Source organism: Lissotriton helveticus, chromosome 8, assembly GCF_964261635.1.
Source record: "Lissotriton helveticus chromosome 8, aLisHel1.1, whole genome shotgun sequence".
NCBI classification, from domain to species: Eukaryota; Metazoa; Chordata; class Amphibia; order Caudata; family Salamandridae; genus Lissotriton; species Lissotriton helveticus.
In genome coordinates this window covers 1,487,474,967-1,487,496,420 of record NC_136069.1, presented here as the reverse complement: position 1 = coordinate 1,487,496,420, position 21,454 = coordinate 1,487,474,967, and the positions used below count along the sequence as shown (strand labels likewise).

At 40.9% G+C, this 21,454-nt stretch overlaps 1 protein-coding gene across 6 annotated transcripts in view; it reads right to left on the bottom strand.

Moving 5' to 3' along the window:
- Positions 1 to 266: 266 nt before the first annotated feature.
- Positions 267 to 21,454, bottom strand: part of NOX4 (NADPH oxidase 4) — an 840,225-nt gene continuing 819,037 nt past the window's right edge. For all 6 annotated transcript variants that reach the window (XM_078658423.1, XM_078658420.1, XM_078658421.1 and 3 more), the window contains one exon: positions 267 to 798. In XM_078658423.1, coding sequence (XP_078514549.1) covers positions 678 to 798 — 121 coding nt within the window. In that variant the 3' untranslated portion in view covers positions 267 to 677. The remainder of the gene's footprint in view (positions 799 to 21,454) is intronic.

The following is a 21,454-nucleotide window of genomic DNA, read 5'->3' as shown; positions in this document are numbered from 1 at the left end:
TTGTATAGTATGGAACTGAAACAATCCTTACATCACATACCGACACAATACAAGCTAATCAAATACATACATCATTTGTTAAATCAGACTTTGCCACGCACACCCACACTGCATATGCTTCAATCACAGCACTAGCGCGCAACAAATATGGAAAGTGTAGGAGGAAAAAAGCATTATCTTATATATAGATTCTTGAAAACATCAGATGTACTAGTGGTTTACATAGAACAGCCTTGTTCTAATAAAAGAACCAGAATCTGCCAAGCCACAATCCTTCAAGAAATCTATTTAATATTCCTCTCTACCCAGACTCATTTTTACAGTCACAGAACACAGCATGGTTATAAATATCCAATCTTCAACAAGGGGACCTGCTCATTGTCCACACAATAACACTTAAGAACCTTTACAACAACCATCCTTTAATAATTAAAATATTTTAAAAGGCGTGTTTTCTTCTCCATGGAAGTTCACAGTGTTAAAAAAACAATATTGTGCACACAATCACACGAATGAGAAACATCTTCTACAGCTTAGCTACAATACAGTACACAAGACGTCCTACAGCAGTGCTCGTAACCATTGCCTCAGTGTTTTTAATAATTAAATGACGCAGTGCATGTGCTTCACTTTGGCATATTGCGCTAGAATCCTCCTGCCGGGCGCCCCAGAATCCATTAGCTGAATGATTCCTTGTTGTACTCGAAGGTCGTCCCGAAGGGATTGCTGCTGTTGCAAAGTCTGTGCAGCGCTTTCGAGATCCCCTTCGGCCCACAGCAGAAGACCCCGACTGTTTTCCTGAAAACAAAGTTATGAAAGAAATTCATGTCATCAAAGTGTGTTCTCCGCGTGCATTATAAACTGTGAAGCATGTTGTTTATCATTTGTACTAAAAGCATTGAAAGTGACTGGAGCGGAATTACCTCATTTGTAACACAGAATCCCATCTGAATACGGTTGTTGTCTCGCGCCTATGACTGATGTAGCAGTCCAGTGCCCAAATGTTGCGCTTGCATGTTTACATTACTAAATTAAGTAATTTGTTGATGGATATATAACACAACTCCAGGCCTATCGCAGTGGCGTAATGAAACTTGAGGGGGCTCCCCTGCAAAGTACATGGAGGGCCCCCCCCCATTCTCCGTACCAGTCATGAGCTCTCAGGCCAGCGATCCTCCATACTGCAGGGGCTCACCCCAGCCATAAAAGAAGGGTTCTGGTTCCTCCATTGGTCACATCTACCCTCTCATCTGGCGATTTACATACATCAGTAAATACTGCTGCTGCGCCCTCCAGCAAAGTTACATAACACTGCCTCCAACCGGCCCACCAAACACATCCTCCTACTTGATGACCCACCACCAAGCAGAGCCCCCTCAGTTACCCACCTCCAAACACAGACCACTGCTGTTGTGCCTGCTACTAACGCATCCATTACATTCTACTCTTACCCCCACGAGACCAGCAGTTATGCTTTTCCACCTGCCTTTAAAACCACCCCTCGGATGTCACTGTGAACCAGTGACCGCCGCCCACTGCTACCCTGTCCTCCACCGACAGAAAGACTGTGCCGGCGCCATCTAAGCACTGCCTACCAGTAAAGACAGAGCCTTTCAGCTATTGCCCTCCCCAATGCCACTTTGATAGTTTAAAACATGTTAAACCATCTCTTTAACTGACCACTCAAAAACAGTTCTTCCTGCTAGCCTCCACGGCATCAAAGTCAATCCTGCTACTTTTCATCTTCTGCATGATGCACACAAGAATATTAAATGTACAAAGGGTCTGATTTTTGTTTCCTCACGCCAACATTAATTCACACTATTTACCTAACAGGTATGGTTTATACCTCCTGTCAAAGGCAAAGCTGATCCCATATGTAGCACCAGTCAGCAAGTACACCTAGGACAACCAGAGAGAATGCACAATTCATGTAATTAAATCTACAGTGACACGAAAGATTTTCCCACCCACTGTCAGGCCAGCGATGTCTGCAACCGCTCAGTAGCCATCAATACCGGCAATGTCTAAAGCGTATTTCCACTTCCTTTCATTGGCAGCTCCTGATACATATACCTATGCCTTCTGGGCGGCATCTACCACAGACCACAGCATTCTTTGTCTCCCTAAGACTAAACGAATGCAGTTGGCAAATGCTTCTCTTCCCTCTTCCTTACTAATACCTAATGGAGGATAAAGAAAAAAATATATAGTATTTTCTTATGTAAATAGCGTATCAAGCACATGCTGCCCACAGTCCTCACCAGATCCACACGTATCAATATTCTGCTGTGCACCATCCTGTCAATCCTATTATTATCTGGAAATGTTTTTTATCCCTTCCGTGAACTGGGAAAAGTAATAACTTGCACGAAAACAAGTCCCTTTAAACACGTTGCTACTTATACAGGCTGGCAAAGCACTTACTTGTTTTACTAACTGTTGTTGTAAAGCAAACAGGTAACTCATTCTAGGATTGGAATTACTGCTTAGAGTGTGGAAGTTAATACTGAGACGTAGGATGATTTTTTGCATGTCTGACAGACACTAGTTCTTCCCTGCATGCGCACACAATCCAAGAATACAATTTAGCTTAACAAATTTTTCAGAAATGTACCTGAAGGTAAAGAAACAGCCCATATTATTTTTACAAAGAAAAATAGACAATTGTCAACTTTATACCCCATGACATAAAAGTGTTAGCATGCACAGCTAGTTCAAATCCACGCCACCTAATTCTACCATACACAGCACATTTGAATATCTCAAAATTCCATGCCACACAATTCAACTGTAAAGAATTTAACCCTACAACATTCCGTACCACATAATTACAATCCTAAACATTAAAAAAACACTTATTTCCACTTCACTCCATATCACATAATTCCACATTATATAACATTCCACACAACTTAATACCACTCCATACCACATAATTACACTCCACATAATACCTACCACAGAGCACCACTAATTAACCTCCACATGATTAGGCTCTACTCAATTTTGCATAAATACACTCCACATAAATCCAGTATAAGCCATGTAGCAACATTCCACATAACTACACTTCACACCAATTTTTATTAATTGACACAAAAAACTAATTTTTCATTCATTATTCACATCACACCATGCCTCATAATACCACTCAACATAGTTTTGACTCAACAGTGCACACTTCCTCATCACATAATTCAACTCTACACATTTTCATTCCACACCACATAATTCAACAAACTACATAATTCAAGCAAACAACACAATTACACAACACGCCACATACATCCAATCTACACCACATAATTCCACATCATGCTACAATATTTAACAGCACACCACATAAGTAAACTCCCCCACATACCACTCCACAACACAAAATACCATTCCAGATAATCTCACTCCAAGACACACAATTCCACTCCATGACACACAGTCCCACTCCACATAATTCCAGTGCACTCAATACCACATAATTACTATCCACATAATTACACTGCACACCATGCCAAATTATTTCACTATACAGATTCAATCCACACAACACAATTCCACAACTATCAATTCCAATCCAAACCACAAATGTCTGCTTGACGCCACACACATTCACTCCACTCCAAACAGAAAACGCATAGATAAAATATATTGTCCTTTACACCGTCAATAGCTCTAACTCTCACAAATGCTTGTTTACCTTCCGATGCGTCACAGCAGATACTGTTCTTGGAGCTGAAACATTCTCCTGCCCCAGTCAGCATTGTGCTGTCTCGTCCCTTCTCAGGGGAGCAGTGCCCCGTGGAGAATGTTCGCTGAGGGCCCCCATCCTTTTTCCGGGCCTGGCTCTGACTGAAGAGAAACAATGTAAGTTGTTACTTTGTTTCTCTTCTGTCTTGGGTAACCACAAGGAGCTCAGAGCAGGCTGCACACTGCAGCTGCTCTAGACCAAGACACACACAGCTCTACAGATGAGCTGAGGGGGCCCCCTTCATGTACTGAAGACTGGGCTACCCCCGCACCGCTGGGAATGTGGGGGTGTTTGTTACGCCCCTGGCCTGTTGCCGAGGAGGGATTTGGCACAGAAAACGCGATATCCTCAATAAAGGTGCATACACAGCGGACAGGTGCACACATGGCAGTGCTTAATTTGTAAAAATAAAAATAATAATAAGTGCCAGGGCCCTCGTCAGGAGGCCACTGCAGCTTGCACCACACATTGCTCCTGCCAGTGCTGCCAATGGAGTTACCAACACAATTACTATATCACACTCCTACCAGGGTGACAATTCAGTCTACCCTAGACCCCAAAGCTATAAGAATCAGTAGTCATTTTTTAATAACGCCATTGTGTAGAAAAAAGGGTACAAGTCCCGGTGTTGACAATTAAGTGTGGTGGTGAGCACCGGAAACCATCGGCTCAAATGAAGCACTGGCGTACAGATGCACAAGCAGCGGAGAGGTGCACACATATTGGACATGTGCACACAGCGGACATGTGCACATGCAGTGGAAAGGAGTACATATGTAAATCTCTTCAGGCGCAGTATCTTAAGTTTTAATACCAGGGACTCAGTGCCATTTTAAATGAGATTTTAAATAAATGCTCTTTTTTAGTTGTTTACAAAGAATGTTATGTTATGATAGACTAAAGATGTAGGATTGGCAAGCGATATTGCACACCTACATTGATTTTATGAGTGTTATTTTTTTGTTCATTGAGGAAACTGAAAATACTAATTTAAAGAATCAGAATTTTCGTGCATATAGAACAATTGTGAATGTGGAATTTCTGGCAGGGGGGTGGAATGTCTGTACTTTAAATGGAATTATAGCGGCTGGTTTGTAGGTTTTCAATAATAATTTGCAAGTATATTCAAACCCTGGATATACTGTACATTTTCTCCTAGGTGAATGGTGTGTGCGGGAAGGACTTTTCCTGCGGGAAAATGTTTTCCCAGGGTGAAAACAATAGAAAAATGTTCAATGTGACTTTCTAACTGTGTCCACTGCCCATTGAAATTCGTATCTATATATGTGGTATATGCACCTTTCATACATTATGAGGAAAAACATGGCCCTGATTTAGAGCAAGGTATATTGGCCACCCTGCTTGTTGTGTAGCCCTGAAGGCCTAACACAATTGGCTTTTTCAGCTGTTCAGGCTCCTGGTGGTACCAAAGAAGCCACCTCAGGTAAGTAAACATCTCCACTTCAGGTAACTTGCTTTATAATTCCGTTCCTCTTCATCACTCCCACTTTATATACCCTGATCCTCAAGGCTAGTTCTCTGCCTCATGCCTACTGCCTAATTCGACTCACCCTCTACCCCAGGATTCCTGTTTCCTCCTCACTGGGATGTATCCCTGCCTTCTGAACATCTTTTTCCTGACACCACCCCCTGTGACTTCCTTGCTCCTCCAGAATGAATAAGAGTCCTCGAAACATACGCCTACAGCTGAGGTGCCTTTTGGGGATCAGTATTAGAATTGTCCCTGACACGCAGTGATATTCCATCCAGTGAGTTTGATAACACATCTCTTCAACTTCATGACAGACTGCCATGGTTTATATAGTAGTCCTGAAATAATATAACCAAGCGAAACCGCTTGCCCTCTATGCACTGTTGCAAATCCTGTTTGGAAATCATAAACACAATTCATGAAACCTATCCCATAATCTTATAAAGACATCAACAACACAGATATATCTTTTTTTGTTGATTCAATACTTTTCACTAATATATTTTAGTTCATTAGAACATTATTCAGAATCATAACATTCCATAAACATCAATAATACAATGCTTTTTTTTAGAAATCCATTTTCTCTTTCAAAAGGTGCCCATGCCCAATGCATTTCGGGCCACACGGCCCTTCGTCAGGGGCTGTACCTGAAAAACATAAAAAATTTACATATTCACAACATTGAAAAAACCTCCAGCGTCATAGGTTGCAGTTTAGAACATTGCTATTTCATGAGAAACATAAAGTCAATAGATATGTTTACTTTGAGCGTGTTCATGATATACATTTAGACTCTGGGGAAAAAATGGAAAATGTGGAGAAACCTAGGTAACAAACATACTATAACATCGTAATGCATAGTTCATAATCGCACATTAACCGTGATATCTACTCACTTGTGAGTATAAAGAGATAATGGTCCCTGTGATCAGAAAAATAGATGACGGATCCTAATCGGTCCGGGATAATCACCCAGTAGCGTAACCGTTTTCTGTGAACAAGAAATAGGCTGACTCACTATGTTGTTCCACGTCATGAAAATAAACAAAGCTTAAGTAGAACAAGAGGATCACAACACAAACCTGAGTAAAAAGGCAGCGTTAATGCTATGAAGAAAACGCCAGATATGTTCCGTCACGTCTAATGCCTAAAAAAGCACAAAAATGTAATAAACCACGTGGTACTCGTAAATACAACCCATAAATTTGAAACACTGACAAGAACTGGTCAAAGTCAACCCGAACTGACCTTCCGTGATAGAATCTGTTCAGCAGATCAACTCTACGCCCTGTTCCAAAACACGTGTTCCCATATGACTGTAAAACGTCTTTTCAGTGGATGTAGGTTCTACAGAGATAACACCATAACACGTTTAAGTTTACAAATAATGATCCAGCCTGTTTAACGGTGAGCACGTCAACCAGTTCCCAATATTCCACCGTACCTTTTCGAAGAAGTTACCGACAACGCCCGGTAGAGCCAAACGCCGTAGTACGTAGTCAGAAGGTTACGCCCGATGTATTCAACAAAGCAGCAAGTCGCGCATGCGTATGTAAAGATGAATGTGGTGATCGAAAAAGGACTAACACCACTAGAAGTGAGATCTTAGTGTCGTGTTGGTTCATGCGCCATATTGGAACTTGTAAAATACTATTTCAAACTCACGGTCACATTCACATACGTTACAAAAAAACTATATTAGTGAATGCAAAATATTCAGATAAATTTGTAAGTAGAAGTGACATAATGAACAAAATACATATATTATCTAGGAGCCTAAATGCAAACATCGTAGCATGCTTATGCAATAAAAAAGTGCAAGTAAACAATAACACTGTCCTCATGCATGCCAGAATGGTGCAGTAATCACAGGTAACATGCTAAATCCACTCTGTCGTTGATCCCTTTCGGATCTTGTGTGTCTAAGCGCTTAATCCAGAATACCTCCCTCTGGAGTAAAGTCTTTGTTATGCTCTTTCCGGGTGTGGATGTAACCACCTCAAGAACCTGGAATTTGACTTGGTTATATTATTTCATGTTTACAGGCGCAATGTGGGCATTGCGCGTACCTCAATAGCACGCATTGAAAAATTAGTATACATAGTTAAGATTTGATAAAATTAAGGTGTGCCTCTCCTATTAATAATTTCTGTTTTGTACCCTGTCCATAGGGAGGGAGCACCCACTTTGAAAGAATGTCTTTTGATGCAATAACAGGTCTCACAGATAATCGGGCCAGCACCTTGGCCTACACGAATGAACAAGCCACTGAAATATATTCCCTTATTCACAACATCAGATCCTTCAACGTACAGGGAAGCAGTTTACCACAGCAATTGAAGCAACTAGAATTTTTGACCAAGAGACAATTGAATCAACGTCTCCATGCATCCACTCTAGTGCAGTACCACCGGGCAAAGAGAATCCCTAGAGGTTTGAGGATGCCGATCAAACCCATGTTATTCCGTTTCCACATGAAAAAAGACTTTATGGATCGATGGTATGCTGTGCTGAATAAGTGCTCATTGGATCTGATTCTTTTATTGGTTGAAGAATTGGCAGTAGTGATTAAAGAAATTACTGAGGAAATCACACTCATTGAAACAGATCTACAAAATAGAATGGATTCAGAGGATTGGTCTAAATTTCTGGAAGATATGAATATTAGAATGGATAAATACACAAAAGAGATACAGGAAGGGAAACTCAGGAAATATAAGAGAGACACGTTGGATTACAAATTAAACGAAGTATACACAATGGCAGAGGTGTATGCCCTGAGAAGAACCTTTGTCAAGAGAACTCCGAATACATCATCACAGGAAAGTGTAGCTTCTGAAGGGGATACCAACGTTAACAGAGCTCCACCTCGAGTTGAAAAAACCAGTGGCACAAGTGATGGAGTGCAAGCTGAGAGTGCTTCTTCCAGTAAGACGTCTTTTTCCGCCTAGGACGCGGAGACAACCCAGCCACCAGGGAAACCAAAAGGAAAACAAGGAGAAGCAAAAGAGGTAACAAAACCAAACTTGAGGAGCACAAGACCAACCTAGTCGTGAATATTTCTTCACATGAGTTAACTGCCCAACAACTCAAAGTCCTTAATAAAGGACTTAATTTTGAACCTACTTATCATACCAATCTATTGGAGTCTGAAATAGATTTCTTCAAATTTATGAGGATATTGCGCTTGAAATATTTCTTCTTAAATCTTCCTGACCAAACCATCAGCCTAACTCCTACTGAGTACCAAGAGTTCAAACCCAAATCCACATTCCAAGCACCTACTTCACATAAAATACTGGATGATTTTGAAAGTCTAGTACTCAATGACATTAAGCATATCAAAACTTGGAAGAAGCGGAACTAGAATTTCTCCAAACAAGAAAAACTGGTTCTTAAGGAACTAGCAGACAATCCTAGGATACATATCCAGCAAGCAGACAAAGGTGGCGCAATAGTTGTTATGGATCAGCAATTTTACGAATCAAAAGTGATCGATCATATATCTGATACAGACATCTATTTTAAACTTGATCAGGATCCCATCAAAGAATTGAAAAGCACTCTGGATAGTATCCTAGAACAGGCTGAAAATTTGAAGTGGATTAGCGCAAAAACCAGACAATTTTTGACAGTTTTGTTTCCCAAGCAACCAGGAATTTACATGCTGCCAAAAATCCATAAAGACCTCACAAACCCTCCTTTTAGACCCATTGTCACAGGGTGTGGTACCCTCTTCGAGCCCCTGAGTCAATATATCGACCAATTCCTTCAACCTTTCGTCCAATCATGGTATTCTTATACGAAAGACACTAGACACTTTTTGCAGAAATTGATGAACATCCAAACAAGAACAGGAATGATAATGTGGACCTTAGATGTTAAGGCTTTGTACACCTCCATCCCCCATGTGGCAGGGATAGAGGCTGTAGAATGGGCACTTCTGAAACAAGATGAATTACTAGCAAACAACATTTTTCTGTTGGAAATTTTACATTTTTGTCTACATCACAGCTACTTCAAATGGAACATGGTTTTTAACTACAGAACAAGGGTACATCAATGGGTTTTTCTGGAGCCCTGGCGTATGCCAATACTTACATGGCTAGATATGAGGAAATGTTTCTTTTGAAGGATAAAGAGTGGGTCGACAATATAATCTTGTATTGTCGCTACATTGATGACATTTTCTTGATATGGCGGAACTCGAAGGAAATGCTTCAGCAAAAAATATCACAACTGAACACATATGAGGAGAACATCCAGTTCACAAAAAACATTGAGATGAAAGCTATTCCATTTTTAGATGTTCTGGTGAAAATAGAGGATGATGTGATCTACACTGAAGTGTACCACAAGGCCACTGATAAGAACACGGCACTAATGTACGACAGTTTTCATTCAAGGAATCTGATTAACAACTTACCATATTCTCAAATGTTGAGAGTGAAAAGGATTTGCTCAGAGAATGACACCTTAGAAACCAACTTAGATTCCATTGTTACCAGATATGCACTAAAAAAGTATCCCAAAACTCTCTTGGATAATACAAGAGAGAAAGTACAAAATCAAGTCAGAGACTCTTTGTTAGTAAATAAGATTAAAGAAACAGAGAAACGGCAAGTATTTGTTTCCAAATATTCTGGAAAGGGGCGACCGCTCGGTCCCCCCGAACGTATGGATGGGTGCCCGAACCTCCCGGGAAGCCATTTTGGGCGGGGTGGGCGTAGCCCGGCTGGTATGCCCAAAGCGGCGTAGCCGGGGCGCGCCTTTCCCCGCCCGAGAGGGGTTGTCCTAGACACCTCGATGGAAGACCACGCCCTGTAGGCGTATCGGGGACGGGTACACGCCCTCCCGCAGAAGGATAAAGGAGCGGGAATCCAGAAGATCGTCCTCTTGTTCCTCGGATCGGAAGGCTGCACCCACTCGTTGCTCGTGAGCCCTCGACGGAACAAGCAGCAATTTTGACCCACCCACCAGCCCCTGATAGCAAATGTTTGGAGGAAAATAAAGTTTTCTGAGTGATGAAAGTATAGGCCTTTTTTCCTTGGTACAGTGAATAAAGGAACTTTGAGAATAAAGAATGGTTTGCATTGGAGAAATGTCTTCTTGCAGGAAAGATCAGTGATAACAGTAAGATGATGTGAAATTTTTCTTTTCTAGTAGGTAAACAACTGTCGTATTTATTTGTCGGGCGGTAAGGTCATGATCGGTGAGCAGATTTCAAGGTCCCTAGAGTGGGGCGCCACCCACAATGGATGGGAGCGCCCGGGGGAAGACGGCCATTGGCCCCTTCCACGGGGAGGCGGCACCCACTAAGGATGGGGCGCCTAGGGGGAGATGGCCATGGGCCCCTCCCAGGGGGGGAGGCGGTTATATGCCCCTCCTTACTAATTTCCCGGGGGCCGGATATCCGCGACGGCGGATAGAGAGTGTGGGGTTGGGGGGGAGAGTCCACGCTGTCCTTCCTACAGAGACCTCATACGGGAACTCGGACGACCCTTAAGATGGCGTCGAGTAGAAAGGGGGCCCCCACCACGACAAGGGAAGTTACAGTTGGCAATGAGTGTAGAGCCCTCTGCGCATGCGCCGCTCACGCAGTGAGGGCGGGAGTTTGGTAGTAGGGATCTGACACCGGTTAAGACCTTGCCGTTGGCCTTAACGCTAGGATGTACAATTTGAATTAGAGTGTTTTCAGGATGTTAGCCAAACGTACATGACTGCATCGAAATGTAATAAATGACAAATTGTACATAATGCATAATGATGAAACTTTTATTTAATGTTTTACATTTTGTTTCATATTTTAATAAATACGGCCGGGAGGGTGACTCCCTCCCGTCTTCCAAAAGTTCAACTATTCCATCCTTGGGGATATAGGTTGGGAGGGGGTGGCGGGCATCCCGGCCATATACAAGTTCCAATGAAATCAAGAAAAGCATCCATCGACATTGGGATTTATTGATCAACGAAACTGACTTTAAAGAATTGTTTGCAAGGAAACCAATTTTTGCCTATAAAAGATCTTTGAATATCAAGGAGCTATTGAAATCCAAACCACGAGATACCCAAGTAACTTACAGAGGAATGAGGAAATGCCAAAAATGTGTCCAGTGCAACAACGTTATTGTGACTAACACAGTGAGACACCCACACACAGGAGAGACAATTCCAATCAGGCACAATGCTGATTGCAACACCATGAACGTTATTTACGCGATAAAATGTCCCTGTGGTCTGTTGTACATAGGGAAGACTGAACGTAAAATTAAGACTCGCATTTCCGAGCATAAGAGTACGATTCGCAATAAGAATCCAAATAGCAGTTTGGCAGTACACTGGGAGGTAAATAGACATTCAATTGCTCAAGTCAAATTCCAGGTTCTTGAGGTGGTTACATCCACACCCGGAAAGAGCATAACAAAGACTTTACTCCAGAGGGAGGTATTCTGGATTAAACGCTTAGACACACAAGATCCGAAAGGGATCAACGACAGAGTGGATTTAGCATGTTACCTGTGATTACTGCACCATTCTGGCATGCATGAGGACAGTGTTATTGTTTACTTGCACTTTTTTATTGCATAAACATGCAACGATGTTTGCATTTAGGCTCCTAGATAATATATGTATTTTGTTCATTATGTCACTTCTACTTACAAATTTTTCTCTATATTTTTTTTTAATTCACTAATATAGTTTTTTTGTAACGTATGTGAATGTGACCATGAGTTTGAAATAGTATTTTACAAGTTCCAATATGGCGCATGAACCAACACGACACTAAGGTCTCACTTCTAGTGGTGTTAGTCCTTTTTCGATCACCACATTCATCTTTACATACGCATGCGCGGCTTGCTGCTTTGTTGAATACATCGGGCGTAACCTTCTGACTACGTACTACGGCGTTTGGCTCTACCGGGCGTTGTCGGTAACTTCTTCGAAAAGGTACGGTGGAATATTGGGAACTGGTTGACGTGCTCACCGTTAAACAGGCTGGATCATTATTTGTAAACTTAAACGTGTTATGGTGTTATCTCTTTAGAACCTACATCCACTGAAAAGACGTTTTACAGTCATATGGGAACACGTGTTTTGGAACAGGGTGTAGAGTTGATCCGCTGAACAGATTCTATCACGGAAGGTCAGTTCGGGTTGACTTTGACCAGTTCTTGTCAGTGTTTCAAATTTATGGGTTGTATTTACGAGTACCACGTGGTTTATTACATTTTCGTGCTTTTTTAGGCATTAGACGTGACGGAACATATCTGGCGTTTTCTTCATAGCATTAACGCTGCCTTTTTACTCAGGTTTGTGTTGTGATCCTCTTGTTCTACTTAAGCTTTGTTTATTTTCATGACATGAAACAACATAGTGAGTCAGCCTATTTCTTGTTCACAGAAAACGGTTACGCTACTGGGTGATTATCCCGGACCGATTAGGATCCGTCATCTATTTTTCTGATCACAGGGACCATTATCTCTTTATACTCACAAGTGAGTAGATATCACGGTTAATGTGCGTTTATGAACTATGCATTACGATGTTATAGTATGTTTGTTACCTAGGTTTCTCCACATTTTCCATTTTTTCCCCAGAGTCTAAATGTATATCATGAACACGCTCAAAGTAAACATATCTATTGACTTTATGTTTCTCATGAAATAGCAATGTTCTAAACTGCAACCTATGACGCTGGAGGTTTTTTCAATGTTGTGAATATGTACATGTTTTATGTTTTTCAGGTACAGCCCCTGACGAAGGGCCGTGTGGCCCGAAATGCATTGGGCATGGGCACCTTTTGAAAGAGAAAATGGATTTCTAAAAAAAAGCATTGTATTATTGATGTTTATGGAATGTTATGATTCCGAATAATGTTCTGATGAACTAAAATATATTAGTAAAAAAGTATTGAATCAACAAAAAAAGATATATCTGTGTTGCTGATGTCTTTATAAGATTATGGGATAGGTTTCATGAATTGTGTTTATGATTTCCAAACAGGATTTGCAACAGTGCATAGAGGGCAAGCGGTTTCGCTTGGTTATATTATTTCATGTTTACAGGCGCAATTTGGGCATTGCGCGTACCTCAGTAGCACGCATTGAAAAATTAGTATACATAGTTAAGATTTGATAAAATTAAGGTGTGCCTCTCCTGTTAATAATTTCTGTTATATAGTAGTCCCTCACAGGGGTGAAGCTGACAAAAATGGTGGCAGACAAAACACCATAAATCAAATGCCTAGTCAACCATCTTGTTTGTGGTATAAGTACCTGGCCATAACTGATCTGATTGTGATTGTGGAGCCGGGAGAAGTTGCGGCATTTGGTCCCTTGGCTTTCCCTGCTCTCAAAGTGGGGAGAGGAAATGCAGAGGAGGGCACATAGGGCAGTTCGACTTTTTGGTATATCTGCTGTGAACACCCATCTTTCCATGAGGCTCATAAGTGCTGAACTGTTTTGTAAAGGTAACAAGAACTGGACTGTTTTGCACAGATAACACTACCTAGTATGCGTGTGATTTGCGCATTCTTTATTATGGAATGGACAAAAAGATGTATTTATATTGCTTTTGCTGCTTACTGCCTTCACAACAATGAGGATCTTGCTTATATACAATGAGCCAAAATCATTATATTCTGAAACCTAGAGCGAGGTTTGTTCCCAAAAGTCATAATGGTCTCTTAGGGAGTTGTTTTATCTTCACTATTTCTTATTCTAAAGGAAGTGTAGCAAAAAAGAGCATTTTAAAGTGTGAGTGTGTGTTGCCTTAACAATTTTTTTTTTACACGGGAGAAGGCTGGCTATGATGCCAGAATTGGAGTCAACCAACCAAGTAGATGAACAAGGAAAGTGTCTGACAAGTGCTCACCATGAGAAAGTGATTCCTTTCACTAATTACGTGAAGGCAATTTTGAATAAATTGGCAAATTTACTTAGGGTTGAAACAATGACTTAACAATAATTCCTTTGGTACTGCCTTGAAGCTACTGCGCCTGACTGAGATTTGTTAATACAACTCTTTCTACAGCTGCAGTTTGAATACCCAGAAAAGGAGTGTTGGACCAGGCGCACACTGCATATTCACCCCAAACCATTTGCCTTTAACCCTCCTGTTTTGCAAAATTTGTTTTGTGTGCTTTAGCACTCAGCACGTTTCACCACTGCTAACCAGTGCTAAAGTGCTTGTGCTCTCTCCTCTAAATATGGTAAAATTGGCTGACACCAAACTGGTTTATTTAATTAAATTGTAAGTGCCTAGTAAAGTGGTATAGCAGGTACCCTTGCCTATACATTAAATGGTAATAGTGGGCCTGCAGCACGTTTGTATGCTACCCACTTAAGTAGCCCTTTAAAACTTGTCTCAGTGCTGCCATTGAAGCCTATGTGTGTGCAGTTTCAAATTGCCCTTTTAACCTAGCAAAATAAACCTTTTGCCAGGCCTAAACCTTGTTTCCTATTTAATACATATGTGTCTTCTAGGGTAGGCCCTAACCAGACCATAGGGCAGGGTGCTCTCTATTTAAAAAGTTGGACATTTACTTTTAAGGTTTACATGTCTTGGTAGTAAAACATTCTCAAATTAGTTTTTCACAATTTGAAGGCCTACCATTCCCATAAGATTATTTTAGGTTACCTTATTACATTTAATAAGTGAGAAGTTTTGTTTGGGAAAAGATAGGAATGTAATTTTTTCAAATTATAATTTAAAACTCTCTTTAATGGTAAAATCGGACTTTAAGTCACAATTCTGAGAATGCCACATTTAGATAGTTGGCATTTTATTGCCCTAACCATTTAGTGTCTACAGCCTGTTCCTGGGACACCTGACTGGATGTAGTTGGCCGTTGCATAGCCTTCCCAGTCAGCCACATAATAGAGGGTTTGGGTGTTGGCAGGATGGGCCATACTGGCTTGGGGGGTGTGGCGGAGATGTCACCTACCACACTTGCACTTTAAAGGCACTGATCCAGCTCACTCACAAAAGACTTCACACTAGCCTATTGTAGCCTCGGGCAGACTGGAACCAGGGCAGGGAGACTGGTAATTCCAGCCACTTCCGAAAGGGAAAAACTCCAGAAGTTTCTTTCTTTTAAAAGTGGGCATTAGGGCTCCTTTAAAGCAATCCATCGCAGAACCACCGATCTGTTATAACTATAATCCACTATCCCTTTTGCAATAGATATCCAAGATAAATGAATCAGCTGGAATTTCACCTTTTTGCCATTTTTGGAAACTAGACTCTCTCTCTTTGATCCATGGCTCGGGTCATAAGCTCTGCTGAATGTAGCACTCGGCGATCTTCGAATCACCCTGGACGCTGGCAATCCGCTGCTCTGATCCTTCTGGACTCTCTATAACATTCACCAGTGTCTCTCACCCCATACTATTATCACCTCTTGAAGATGTGGAAGAGAGAGAAAGAGCTGTGCAGCAGATCAAGTCTCTACTCAATGACAAGGGAGCAAGCAGTTGCACTTTCTACTTTCCACTTTGCTTTTTGCCACAGGTTGCCAGGGTTGCTCAGGACCCTTACATATGCCTAGTCTGTTTAATATTTACATAACACCCCTTGTTCTCATCATTAGAAATTAATTAACACTGTTTTGTTTTCATACTAATTATACTCCATTATACTTACGATGGAAAGTCACTTGCAATTAGCCTTTCAGTACAGTCTTAAAGAGACTTACCTCTAATGTACACCCATCATTTCATGCCTAAAACAGGAAAGAGAGCAGTTCCTGTTTGTAGCTTCTCTTCCTCGGTTTGATCACATTTATGGTGAGGTGATCACCCCCTTTGGGCTCCTCACCTGTGCCTGATGATTAAGCTTGGAACTGAGGGCCTATCTTTGACAACAAACTCTCTTTCAAACCTCAGATTGCAAAGATTTTTTTATAATTTGTTTATTGGTTTTACTGTACAGATTTTACAATCTATTAGTTTACCGATTTTACAATCTGTAATAAACTTACATTTTATTAGATCAAGATGCAATGATTTCTATTACCTTACAATTTTAAAAACCTCAATACAAAGTGCAAAAGTATGTTCCTTCAACAGACAATGATATACAAAATGGGCGAACTTCAACAGTTTAAACAGTCTTGTCTACTTTGTATAGATTACTCATATCTTGTTGTGTTCAGTTATGGTCTATTCTGTTCTAACTGGTTAGTAATCAAAGTGATTAATGTGAGGGTGAGAGAGCATATTGCTTCCCTATCCCATGGGCTAATTCTGGTAATCTCAGACTTTGTCTACAACCTCACCATGTAAAGCAATACTTTCACTTCTAGCACACGTCTCTGTTTCTTTCTTCCATTTGCTGTAAAGGTCAAGAAATGTATTGTTTACTGTTTGGGACATATACGTAGACCCAGCAAGCAAGTGCCCATTGACATCAAACCTTCCCTGTCCAGTGTATGCTTCATATGGGCAACTACCTTGTTCCAAAACTGCTTTACTTCAGGGGACCTCCATTCCATATGGAGGAAGTCCCCATTTAGGTGGGTACATCCGGGGCATTATACTGTGTTAGTGCCTAGAATTATACAAATCCCTTTAGGGGCTACCTATGTTTTGTGATTATAATTAAACAGTGCATACTCACATCTCACCTTCTACATTAGCCTGTGGGCATATTCAACTGCCGTTTTCTGTTTGGTTTCATTCCGTTCTCTCCCAGGCAGTCTAACCATTCTTCTTTTAAGTCCAATAAATCATGTTTAGTTATCGAGAGGAGGTCTCTGTAGATCAATGTTACCTGCCAGTGATTGTCTCTCATTGTGAAAATCAGATCCATAACCTCATGGGTCTAGAGTTCTGTGTTTCCCCCAGCTCACCATATTTTAACAATAATCGCCAACTTTGAAGCAGTTTCCCACCGTGGTTACCTCTACCACCACCCAGGCACCAAGTCTGCTGGTCCTGAAGGTACTGAATGCACCTCCACCACAAGGTAGAACTGTTAAGAGGTGGAGTTTAAAGTGGAATTTGTGATATTTGATGACTACGCCTCCCTGAAAATGTAAATGCTGTTCTGATTAGCCCTTTCTTGTTTACCCTTTGTAAAGAGCCTAGTTGTCGACAAATGTGAGTCCAATCTCTTCCTGTAATCCCAGCTTCTTCCAGATTAACCCCATCTATTCACTGTGTTAGAAATTAGAGTTGTGATACAGGACAGGGTGAGCATCTTTCCATACCTCGGCTTGGAATTTGATGATGCTTGTACTCGGTCCTCCTGTCTAAGAAGCAGAATAATTTGCTTCACCCGAGCATTGGGTACCACCTTTTCTCTTGCATTGGCGGAAAACCGGTTGCCCTGATTCTAGAAATGTATCACTGGAAATGTCTGCCAACTGTAACATATGGTATGGGGATTTGGTGGGTGTAGAGATGTTGGGGTGATCAAGGGGAGGAGCATAAATGTTGCTGCCGCCTGTTGGAGGTTTCCCCTTCAATGCTGCATTTACCTCTGCATCAGGAATTAGGTATGACGTATGTGCAAGACACCATCAATGCAGCCCCTTTAGTGCTCTGGTATTCAATCTGGCGAATAAGGAAGCCACGCTTAATCGTGCTGTCATCTCTCTTGTAGCCGTGGTCTGACCATTCCATGGTTCCAATATATCAGAGACACCTCTTCAGCCCTGTGGTACCACATTTGTTTGTGAACCCTGAGACTATAATGAAAAAAGATAAACATTTGGCACAGGACAGATTTATTAAGCACAGGCAGACTTCTAGGGGGGCTGGGGGGTAGTGAAATCAGGGGTGAGATTATTGCATAAACCAGATGTCTCCCTAGATTGCTCCTCGTTGACTTTATGTGATGAATGTGTTTGAGCGAAAATTACTGACCCAATTTAGACTGGGCTCAATTTGCTGGTTGCTATGATTTCTACTAGGGAACTCTTCTACTGAAGATATACGTTTTTGTCCATGTGACGAGAAATCATGTCAGTCCTTATTGCACTTTGTTTTCTTCTGTAATTATTACCTGCCTTTTACAAGGATATTTTTATTGCCATTGCTATGTAGGTACAAGTTTTCTAAGTGTAAAATTGCTTAATTGTTCTCCAGCAACCTAATGAGCATTTCTCTTGCCATTCTAAGGCTTGGTTCTTGAAGTGTCTTTTGGCCCAAAGGAGGAAAATGCTGTTTAAATTGATGTTATACTGAGCGCAACTGCACTTTCTGCTTCTGGTCTTCTATTATATTGCTGTCAAATGACTAATGCACAATTGGTTCTTTCAAGATGAAGCTTTCTAAATGTACCACAGTGTGAGTGGTTCTTGTATGTTTTTAACATATTTCTTAAATGTTTTTTAATGTTGCATACTTTGTCATGTTTTTATTGAGTGCTCTTGTTATATGCTTATCTTTTATGATCTACTTGTGGAAGATTGAATACAGTTTATTGACTTGACTTCTGCTTCAAGGTATACAGTCCAAACTTCAGGGCCCCCAATACTTCTTCCGCTACCATCAACAGTACCTTGACAATTACAACTCTGTGGCTGTTTTTTCACATACAGTGTCTTTATTAGTAAGTTGAGCTCTTTAAAGTAATTCTAGGCCACCCATTTGTAGGGTGGTAAAAAAGTATAAGTTTAAGGCACCATGACCATCTTAAACAGGGCAATTCTGCCCGGGTTGACAAAGGCAAGAAGGACCAGAATACAACAAATCTCTAAAGGACTTGCATCATTGTACCCAGATTGGCACATCTTAGAGTTCTGAATAATATTCTAGGAACATGTTATTAATATCAACTTGGGTGGAAGCTATTAGGCCATTTTTATCCTTAACCTGTAGCATCAGGACACTCCCTACTTCGAGTTTTATTATCCTAGCTGAAGACCTCCCTGCTACGTTTCCCTCACTATGTAGTCTAGCTATGTACTTGTTGTGATTTAGGCATCTTAATCTTTCAAACTTTGTTCTCTCTGCCCTAACCGTAGATTCTCCTATAAAGTTCCACGATACCCCCTGCTCAAGCCTATGTATTCCTGTCCAGCTTGATCACTTCTTTCTTTAAAGTTTTCGGACTCCAAACAGCTCACCCATCCACTGACTGAGCACCACTACCTTAAATGCCTTCCCCTCTCTTACTTCATCTGAGGCTGTGCGTTGGTTTTCTTTAAAATAATGCTGTGCCATATCCCTAAGTGAGTCTCTGAACACCTTGTCTTCTAGTATAGCATTTAGCAGTATCCATGTGGTTATGTTATAGAAGCTCTTTCCCAATGTTAGATTTGTGAATAATGGGGATTAAGTGTGGGTACTAAGTAGTCTGAAGGACTCATGTTTGTGACTAATGTCCTGAAACATAGAATTTGGACAAACCTCACAGGAGATTATGTAAAGATCAGTAATATGAATATTCCTTATCCAACCTGTGATCATGCCACTAGATATCAATTAAGCCCCATATTGTTTGCCCACTAGCAAAAGCCATGCGTAGGCTTTTCAACAGATATACTAAGGAGAGGTTGGTGTGATTTTCTCGGGTCAAGTCTCTAATATCCGGTTATAATCTCTTCCTTGTATCAGAAGTATTTGGAGATTTGTGGTCAATGTCTCAGATCAGAAAAATGATTGAAGCATTCTACCTGCTCTACATTGGACCCTCATATATTGCTTATCCAGCTTCCCTTTGATGATCACATAAGGTCTCTCCAGATCTATGAAGGCTTACTGAGCCCCAAAGGCTTCCTCGTTTAATAAACCTCCTCTTGATTAGGAAAAGAACCCCATGGCAAAAAGTGACCTTTCCATTAATGCTGCACTTTTCCAACTTCATGCCTCATCAGGTGTGTCTCCTGGAGGTATAGGATCTCAACTCCCCTGAATTTTAGGTATGAACATATCTTACTTCTCGTTGCTATTTAGCCAATACCACAAATGTTTCAAGTTAGAAATGCATATGTCTCCAGCTTATCAGAAAGCATTCCTTTTACGCCAAGCCTCCCTTTGGCTACGAGATTCCACAGATGACTGCCCTTTATGGGTGACAATTGAACGTCTCTTCCTGTCCCCTTTTTTCCTTTTCTGAATACCTCTCCTTTTCACGCAAACCACAAGCATTATCTACTCCCATAACCAAATTAACTTCCAACTTACTTTTATCTTCTTCCCCTTCTCCTCTTAGGACAGTTGATGACTTTCTCAAATCCACCATTTGGCACAACATAAATGTACTCATTAAGGGCAAACCATTTTATTGGAAAACTTGGCATCGGCAGGGTTTAATTTGGATACATCAGCTATTCTCACAGTCAAATGTCATACCTTTCTCATCACTCAGTCAGTTATTTAGTTTACCTACCTCATTCATACATAAATATATTTCGCTTAAAGAAGCAGTGATGGCTATCTATACCCAGTTCCCTGCTGCAAATACCTCTTTCACTACTCTTACATCTGCCTTACAACTTCATAACTTCCTAAAGACCATGTCCAAGGCTTCCAACATATACAGGTATCTCCATAGTGCTAACACTGTGCGGCCGAAATCTAAAGTAGAAGAGTTGTGGGAATGTGATTTTGCTATATCCTGGCCAGTGTCCTTATGGAATAATATATGGGTCAAAATTCATAAATCATCCAGAGCAGCTAGTATAACGCAGACATTGTTTTTCTTATATAACAGAATTCTCTTTATACCGCATGATTTAAACAAAAAATTTGCTACAACACCAGATGTTTGTTGGACATGTTCCTCCCCGAATGCAGACTTGCTTCATATGTTATTTGCTTGTCCTTTTGTACATAACTTTTGGAAACAGGTATGGTCCCAACTCAACTTGATTTTTCGAACTAAAATTTCTTTTTCTTTCACTCATGTTTTTCTGGGCAGTCTTTCTTCTTGCTGGGAAAATGTTACGCTCAATGTTAAAATCATAGATTTATTACTGGCAGGTGCGTTTTAGCAAATTACAGCTAACTGGAAAGACTTTTCAAAGATTTATTTTAGAGCGTGGTGGTACAGTGTTTGCCATAACCACAGATTAGACACTTCCTTTGTATATCCTCCACACATGACAGCGAAACGCCTGGATTTATGGTTACATGTTACGATGTATCTTGATGTTTGTGCTAAACGTTCTTTTCAGCTGCAGCCCACTCAACAAGAAGTTTCAAAAACTCTGTGAGCCCCCTAAATGTTCCTTATATCTTCATTATTGTATTGTTTTTTTC